Here is a 9,307-nt window from a genome sequence, read left to right on the forward strand (position 1 = left end):
CACACTACAATATGACACAAAATTAATAACTTTTTTAATTTGCCAGATAGATTTTTTTTGCCTCACAATGGGTGTATCTTTTCATTCAGAGGGATAAAAATTGCAGCTCAGTCATTTTGAACCCTGAAGAAATGCCTGTGAAGATCCATAAAAAAGTATTTTCTCTGCCAAAAAGTGATCATGCCTCATTTTCTTACAAGGAGGGAGCATTTCTGCCTTAAAATAAATTGTTTTTGACTACCTTCTGATTAATTTTTAGAATCAGACCAGTGCAAGATGGCTGTCAAAACTAATAAAAAATTACAAACACAAAAATGGGAATAACTCAATTTCACACAAATGGTGCTAAAGAATTTGGGTGGTATCAACTAATCATCATCCCCAACACACAACTTGAGTGCTAACAAAATACACTGCTATTTTTGCTATTGTTGGATGTAACTGGGACCCTGTACATAATTTCATTCCACCTCATGTACCACATATGATGTGAATGACATGACTTGAACAAATCATGTCCTTTTTAAAAAATTGTCGTGGGATGTAGTCTGTCTATCCATCTTTCTGTGTGTGCGCATGTATAAAACTGATTTATTCTGAGATTTATTAACCGATCTGTGTCCAGATAAGACTTCATATGGGTCCAGATTAGGGCCAAATCCAGTATTTGGGGCTCCTTGTTTAGGAGACCTCTTTGGTGCAGTGGTGAGCGATGGTTTAACTTAATCTGGGATCAAAACCCAGATGCTGTTCAGGGATTTGATGTTTTCGATAATAGATTCGACATAGAAATTTAATGGCTGCATGACTTGACCAGTTTTGCAAGTAGTCAAGAAATTTGGGGGATTTTTGCAGTGTTACGGCTCCTACAGTGCCTATCTTCTGCAGGCTGGGCTATTTATGCAGAGCAATCTTCCACATGTCATACAAACATTGCATTCGTATAGGCCATATCATAAACATAACATTATATATATCAAATCCCAGTCCGGGGGCCTCTCTGGGTGGAGTTTGCATGTTCTCTCCGTGCATGCGTGGGTTTTCTCCGTGTGCTCCAGTTTCCTCCCACAGAACAAAAACATGCATGTTAGGCTGATTGGTAACTCTAAATTGTCTCTATGTGTCCCATGATGTGAGTGAGAGAGTGAATGGTTTTTTGTCTCGTTTGTCTCTATGTGTTCCTGTGATGGACTGGAGACCTGTCCAGGGTGTCCCCCGCCCCACGAACAGTGATTGCTGGACATGAGCACCGGTGACCCTCGTGACCCAAAATGGAAGAAGTGGGTAAAAGTTAATGGATGGATGGATATATATAAATAAATGTATATACTGTACAAACCGGATTCCAAAAAAGTTGGGACACTAAACAAATTGTGAATAAAAACTGAATGCAATGATGTGGAAGTGCCAACATCTAATATTTTATTTAGAATAGAACACAAATCACAGATCAAAAGGTTAAACTGAGAGAATGTATCATTTTAAGGGAAAAATCTGTTGTTTCCAAATTTCATGGAGTCAACAAATCCCAAAAAAGTTGGGACGAGTCCATTTTTACCACTGTGTGGCATCCCCCCTTCTTCTTACAACACTCAACAGACGTCTGGGGACAGAGGAGACCAGTTTCTCAAGTTTAGAAATAGGAATGCTCTCCCATTCATGTCTAATACAGGCCTCTAACTGTTCAATCGTCTTGGGCCTTCTTTGTCACACCTTCCTCTTTATGATGCGCCAAATGTTCTCTATAGGTGAAAGATCTGGACTGCAGGCTGGCCATTTCAGTACCCGGATCCTTCTCCTACGTAGCCATGATGTTGTGATTGCTGCAGAATGTGGTCTGGCATTATTGTGTTGAAAAATGCAGGGTCTTCCCTGAAAGAGATGACGTCTAGATGGGAGCATATGTTGTTCTAGAACCTGAACATAGTTTTCTGCATTAATGGTGCCTTTCCAGACATGCAAGCTGCCCATGCCACAAGCGCTCATGCAACCCCATACCATCAGTGATGCAGGCTTCTGAACGGAGCGTTGATAACAACTTGGGCTATCCTTGTCTCCTCTGGTCCGGATGACATGGCGTCCCAGTGTTCCATAAAGAACTTCAAATTGTGACTCATCTGACCACAGAACAGTCTTCCATTTTGCCACACTCCATTTTAAATGACCCCTGGCCCAGTGCAAACGTCTGAGCTTGTGGAGCTTGCTTAGAAATGGCTTCCTCTTTGCACTGTAGAGTTTCAGCTGGCAACGGCGGATGGCACGGTGGATTGTGTTCACTGACAATGCTTTCTGGAAGTATTCCTGAGCCCATTCTGTTATTTCCTTGACAGTGGCATTCCTGTTTGAGGTGCAGTGACGTTTAAGGGCCCGGAGATCACGAGCATCCAGTAGAGTTTTATGGCCTTGACCCTTACACACAGCGATTGTTCCAGATTCTCTGAATCTTTTGATGATGTTATGCACGGTTGATGATGATAACTTAAAAGTCTTTGCTATTTTACACTGGGTAACACCATTCTGGTATTGCTGCACTATCTTTCTGCACAACAATGGTGGAATTGGTGATCCTCTTACCATCTTGGCTTCTGAGAGACACTGACACTCTGAGAAGCTCTTTTTATACCCAATCATGTTGTCAATTGAGCTAATTAGTGTTAAATGGTCTTCCAGCTGTTCGTTATATGATCAGTTTCTTTTTTCCAGTCACTTATTGCTACTTGTCCCAACTTTTTTGGGATTTGTTGACACTGCGAAATTTTGAAACAACATATTTTTCCTTTAAAATGTTACATTTACTCAGATTAAACTTTTGATCTGTCATCTGTGTTATATTACGAATAAAATATTGACATTTGTCATCTCCACATCATTGCATTCAGTTTTTATTCACAATTTGTTTAGTGTCCCAACTTTTTTGGAATCCGGTTTGTATATTTGTGTTTTATTTTGAAATTTGTTCCCGGAAGTTTGGTTCAACAAATGCAAATTTCAGAAATCCATGACGCATGCGCACTTTGGCTTCTAATGAAAGGGCTCGCGGTGGGAATTTAACGGTGATTTGGTGCAAATAAATACCATCGGCTGATTGACGGTAACGAAACGTATAGTGTTAAATATAATTGTAAAATACTCATCCGTAGACTGCGTTTATATTATTACAAGTGTTAAAAATGTAACATTTGATTTCGAAGCTTGATATATTTATGTTTTTATCGGTCGTGTAGAAAACGCTGTTCTCGTTAAAATAAATGGACATGTTGTTGTTGTTGTCTCCGTTAAAGGAACCGTCGCCATCATGGCGTCCAGTGGATATTATGCAGCGGTGGTTCTTCTGGCCGTGCAGCTCCTCTGTGTCGGTGCTGCTGATGCTGAGGAGGCCGGGACCGTCATCCCAGCAGAAAGTAGGTGGACACACCTGGAACATCTGGCCTTTAATTAATTAATTAATTAATAATAACACCCGCCACTGTTAATTCATTATATATGTTTTATGTATTTTAAATGAACGAGTTTATTACATTTACATAATTAAAACATCAGTTGCATTCACAATATACAACCAAGCTGAATGCTTGTTTATACTCTTTAAGTGTCAAAGTAAAAAAAAAAATATCTCACAGAAATCCTCAAAACATATCAAAAAATATTTTCTCTGATCCTAACTCACGTTACATTATAGTAAATTTCTGAAATATAAACTTGTTTCTAAACCATCTTCCACTCATACTGAGACCATCCTATAACAAAAACATAACCTTTAATCATAATAACCCTTGTCATTTATATTGTTCTCCCTTTAATAAAAGAAACGTTGACTAGGACCAGGAAGTTAGTGTTTTCACTGAATAAAATATATATTTATTTTGTTTTAAAACACAATATCTGTACAGTTTGAACACCTGGAGTGTTATCATAAGAGACTTATTGTGTTACTCTTAATTGCTCTTTTAGGTTTAATTATTGGGTTTATATTTGTAATAATGTATCCACCATTCTATAGTTGCAATCATTAACAGGGTTTTGTCATTTGTTTATCTGTGTAGATTATTGCTAATGGACATTTTCATTTTTGATTTGTTTAAATTATGTCATTAGTATTTTTATTAGACTTTACTTGTGTAATATAGTCTTATCACTGTCCTTCCTGTGGGACAAGTTCAGGACTATTCTCTAATTCCTCCTGTTTACTCGATCATCTAATGGACAGTGTTTTTTATTATTATCCTGCTTGTCTCATGAGGCAGCAATGAGCAGTTTTCCTCATGCTGCATAGGTCTGCTGCCATAAATATACTTAATTTTGTTTTGATACGAAGACTATTTGTGACAAATAACCAGACACGCCTTTCTGACCTGTCTCCAGGTCGTCCATGTGTGGACTGCCATGCCTTTGAGTTCATGCAGAGGGCACTGCAGGATCTGAAGAAGACCGCTTTCAACCTTGATGCCAGGGTCAGTGAAACTGTGCAGTGGGTGCACACTTTCTGTGTCCTTCCTGTGTTTGTGTCCCCACTTCCTACAGCTGTCCATGGACTCAGTCTTAGGTCAACTGGTGACTCTAACCTGTGTTAGCCCTAAACAGACTGGTGCTCATAAAATGTACGAAGATTCTCGCTTAGGAATTCTTTCTCATCTCAGTATAAAATATTCACTCACGTTATGAAATGCCGATTCGTAAAAATGATCTATTTAAGGAAAAAAAAGTCAGTGTTTGTGAAATCTTCACTTCATTGCAAGCTCCTGTTCTGTGCAGCGTGTTGACAACAGTGGGAAGGAAAGACTCCCTTTTAACAGGAGGAAACCTCCTGCAGAACCAGGATCAGGATGGGCAACATCTGCGTCGACTGGCTGGAGAAAGAGAGGACAGGAAGGAGAGACAGACAAACACAGATTGACAGGTCCAGGTGTAGTCGCTATGGGAAGAAAGACAAAAAAACACATGTTAAGGATAGAAATAATTACAAATATAAGCAGGTAGAGTGGAGTAAGTAAAGACAGCAGCAGTGAGGAAATGAGGTCAACTTGTCCTCCAGCAGTCTAAGCCTATAGCAGCATAACTAAGGGATCGCTCAGGAAACCCAAGCTGACCCTAACTATAGGATTTATCAAAAAGGAAAGACTTAAGTCCAGTCTTAAAACTGGACAATGTGTCAGCCTCATGGACAGAAACTGGAAGTTGGTTCCACAAGAGAGGAGCCTGAAGACTGCGAGACTTTTCAGAGTCGTTCAAACATCCAGGCAATAAAGAATTCAGAAGTCTAGAAGCGATAAAAGCACAGAGCAGTTTTTCTGCGTCGTGTTTCTAATTTTAGTGGTATTGCACAGGTGGAAGAAAACAGTCCTGATAAAAATTTGAAGACATATACTCATAAAAAAATAACACAAAGTTTCCTTGTGTTAGTACTGCGAGCCAAGTTAATGCCACTCAGAGTGAGTGAAAAGCTGCAAAGTTTGCTCCTCAGACGCTCGGGTCTAAAAAACACAACCTCCGTCTTGTCTGAGCTTCATTTCTAAAGTGAACTCCGATAACTGTGGAGGCGGCTGCCAAATTGGCAGAGGTGCATGGCCTAGAATACAGTTCTGCAAACTGTGCACACAAAAAATAGGCTGTAATTTTTTAGTCATCCAACTTGCTTGGTCATCATTTGTGAAACTGCAACTCAAGATTCTGGGTGGCCATCAGTCGCAGCCCCGTGAGGTACAGGAGTCCCTCCATGATCGTGGGGGTTACGTTCCAGACATCACCGCGATAGAGTAGGAACGCTATATTTATTTTAGTATTTATAAATGTTTTAAGGCTTTAGAAACTCTTCCCACACTATTGCAATGTTCTAAACTCTTAAACCTACGTCATTTTAACAACATATGCATATGTACTGTAGAGTACTGGTAAATTTTACTCACCAGCTCTGCAGACCAGCAGCTCAGTTCTGGTTCTGCAGTAGAGCTGTCATTTCTAACCCGGGCCTGAAGTCCGGCCCGGCTCAAATTCGGGTCGGGCCAGGCCATGATAATGTGCTGGATGGGTGGGCCGGGTCAGTGTCAGGCTTTTGATTGCGTCAGCGGATCAGCCATGATTCAATTAGATGGCAACATTGCTTGCCATACAATCACCAGCCGCATGTGGCCATTTCACCGTGAGCTGACCGGCCTTGAAAGAGGAAAAATAAAGTTCAGTTCAGCTTCAGATGGGACTAAACTGTCAGGCAGCGATCCATCGCCCAAATGGACGTTCAGCTGCTGCGCTCAGTGGACGCGCGCGGCTGACGACTCAACCAAAGCAGACATGTCCGAGCAGGGTCCGTGTCTGAATAATGCAGAATGCAGACAGAAGCAGGGATTTAATGCACTTTGACAGCCATGAAAGGACAAACACCCCCTCAGCTCCGATCTTCTACCCCATTAGCCGCGCACGTCCACTGACCATTAATAACTATATAAGCAGTCAAAGCTTAATTAAAAATGTCAGGATTTTTTTCAGGTTCTGTAATTACTGTTAATTCGTTGGGTCGGGTGGGGTTCGGAAATGATGGTGGGTACGGGCTGGGGCCGGATTGTATTCTTTGGGCCTGAATGCAATTCTACCTTGCAGCGACAAAGCTCACCGCCCCGTCCAGGTTGATGTGCACGTGGATAATTGGTCTTCAGGATTCAACCATTTTCAGTCAGGTCATCTGGACAGATTCTTTTTTTTTTTTTGTGCTGAAACGTTTCACCTTCCATCCAGAAGGCTTCATCAGTCAAGGAAACACACAACACAAAACTGATTCTTCCCCCAAACAGCTTACTCCAAAGTGGAACAAACCAGTTATGTTGGTGCTAAGATGGTCTCTTTGGCACGCCCCCTCCTCCGGTGCCGGCCCTCTTCCTCGTCGACAGTCATGTCAAACTGGTTCAAAACCAACAAAGTTTGTTGATCTTCAGGGTTATTTGTGACTTTCCTGCCCATTTTGTGAGCTTCATAGATCGATCGTTACTTCTGATTTTGCGTTGCAAAACTTTCCCCCCATTTTGGCAAAAAGCAGCAGCTGGAATCACTGTTGGCTTCTGGGTAGTGTAGTTCTGTTGACGTGCCTGTAGGCTTAGTGAAAGAAAACAATAAAATGGCAGCACCTGTCTGAAATGTTTTTCCCTCCCAACGTTAACTTTTTAATCCCGTACCGTCCCAATCACATGAGTAATATTAACGTTGACAGTCTTGCGTGGAAAAACCGCGAAAGAGCGAGTCTGCAAAAGTCTAACGGTGAAGTAGCGAGGGACTACTGTACTGGCGTTAGCAAACAGAAAACCAGCTCTAACCCAGTTCTTTGTACACATTTTGAGCTGAAACTGGGTATGAAGGTAGATGAGAGTCATCTCCAACACATACTCTGAGCACTTCTTCTTTGTTCAGAGCTTTAGCATGCAAGGTGGCGTCGACATGCATTCAGTGACTGGTTCTTTTTAACGTATTTTTTTGTCTTTTTGCTCTTTTGCAGACAGAGATGTTGGTGCTGAGGGCTGAGAGGAGGGCTCTGTGCGACTGCATGCCCAACTCTCTGCTCTGAGCTCCGGCTGCCCAGAAACACCGACAACAAACCCGCTCCACACCTCTACCCGTGTACAGCGATCCTCATCCGAACTACACAAACAGGCACTTTATTTTATTCCATTTGTCACATCATCACCGTTAGGCGAAGCTATAAATCCTGTCATCGTTAGGCCTTATTCAGGACGACTCTCATGTTTGTGAACCACACGTTTTCTGCGTTCTCAGCTTTCACCCGTCTCATGAAGCAGAAACAGATTTGTACTCGTTAGTAACTCTGACTGTACGATGTAGATACAGTAAACCGTGTCTGTAAAGGGTTGTCGTATGAGATTATTGTTTACACACTTCAAACTGTAGCATCAGAGCTTATTTAGCTGTGCGTAATAACAGCAGTTTGTGGAGTCATTTAAGACATGGTTATGAATCAGACTGTAATTTTACCAGTTTAATATAGTCTGCAGGGGTGGTTGAGTCTTGACTTGCAAATAAAGTTTATTGTTCTTTAAGGCAGATTAAATAAAACTTGTAGGTTCTTATTTAGCACAGCAGTGTAGCATGAATTCACAGCACTTTCTCGCTCACTTGTTAATAACGACTGTGTGTGTATATAAATGATGTAATGGACGTGTCACGGCGGCGTCTGCAGACGGAGGCAGAAAAGGTGATGAACTAGGTGGTGTTGGGTGAACTGCAGCATCAGCAGCAGAAGGAGATGCGCTGAACTGCAGCAGGGAGGAAAAAAACCCAGAGGAGGAAGTAATAACTCTTTTTTTAACTTTGTTGTGAACTTTGTTAATGTGCCACAAGGAGTCCCCATTCACTGTCTTCATGTTGTACCCACAAATAAAAACATAAAATCACCGCTTCTCCTTCTCTTATTTTATCTGACTGAGAATTGGAATAAATGGTCCAGGCATTTTGAGGTTAATGGGTCAAATATTGCTTATTGGACTGCAGATGTTTTGAAAGTCTTGATGAGAAACAGGACCGTAAATAAATAAGAGCTAAAGTTTGTCTCAGCTGGAGATCAATTCAGAAAGACTCATTTTGGGTTTGAGACAATTCGCCGGTACGGCTTGAATCAAGTTTTAAATGATTGCACCTTTTAACATAAATAAACAATACTGGAGAAACTGAATGTTGACTGACAGCCAAAATCTCCTGAAGCAGCTAAAACTTAGTTAAAATATGGGGAAAACAAACAAACAAACAAAAAAAAAAAACAGCAAAACATTAATAAAAGCAAAAGTAGCTAAACACAAGCTAAAGTAGCAAAATATATGCTAAAGGTAAAGGCTAGCTAAAAATAGAAAAGGTAAGTATTTAAAAGCTAAACTTAGCGAAGCTAGCTAATAACAAAGTAGCACAAGAGTACATTTTTTTATTTATTATTATTGGTTATTTATATATAGACAAGTGAAGTATTAAATGCCTTTCACTATAACAGTTAAAAGCAGCAAAAGACTAGCTAAAAACCAAAAGTAGCAGAATGGTTGCTAAAAGTTAAAGCAGCATAAAAAGACAAATATATAGCAACTAAACTGATGAGTGCCTTTGAAGGATTTGGAGATCTGAATGTATTTCTATGGCGGGAATCATTGGCGTCAGAAGCATTTGTAATGTGTGTGTGTGTGTTGGGGGGTGGGGGCACTGATGGGGGGGGGGGGGTCTGGGAATCTTCCCACAGAAAATTTTGAATAAAGTAGATGCCATCTCCTGCATTCTGGTGTATTTTAATGGGTTGTTAAACATCTTTGTTTACCTAGATTTGTAAACA

At 40.8% G+C, this 9,307-nt stretch overlaps 1 protein-coding gene across 1 annotated transcript; it reads left to right on the forward strand.

The window, feature by feature from the left end:
* The first annotated feature begins 3,013 nt into the window (after positions 1–3,013).
* c1h4orf48 (chromosome 1 C4orf48 homolog) lies at positions 3,014–8,390 on the forward strand. The gene is made up of 4 exons (XM_037683189.1): positions 3,014–3,091; positions 3,282–3,401; positions 4,363–4,451; positions 7,478–8,390. Exons 2-4 carry the CDS (start codon positions 3,296–3,298, stop codon positions 7,544–7,546), a joined length of 264 nt encoding a protein of 87 aa, XP_037539117.1. The 5' UTR covers positions 3,014–3,091; positions 3,282–3,295; the 3' UTR covers positions 7,547–8,390.
* The last annotated feature ends 917 nt before the right edge of the window (positions 8,391–9,307 follow it).

Source organism: Nematolebias whitei, chromosome 1 (genome assembly GCF_014905685.2).
Source record: "Nematolebias whitei isolate Nwh7 chromosome 1, NemWhi1, whole genome shotgun sequence".
NCBI classification, from domain to species: Eukaryota; Metazoa; Chordata; class Actinopteri; order Cyprinodontiformes; family Rivulidae; genus Nematolebias; species Nematolebias whitei.

What these genes read in the sequence shown, in the direction of transcription:
- c1h4orf48 (XM_037683189.1), top strand. Translation starts at nt 3,296, where the DNA reads ATGGCGTCCAGTGGATATTATGCAGCGGTGGTTCTTCTGGCCGTGCAG. An exon ending in GACCGTCATCCCAGCAGAAA is followed by an intron (nt 3,402 to 4,362) that starts GTAGGTGGACAC and finishes ACCTGTCTCCAG; the next exon opens with GTCGTCCATGTGTGGACTGC. An exon ending in CTTTCAACCTTGATGCCAGG is followed by an intron (nt 4,452 to 7,477) that starts GTCAGTGAAACT and finishes GCTCTTTTGCAG; the next exon opens with ACAGAGATGTTGGTGCTGAG.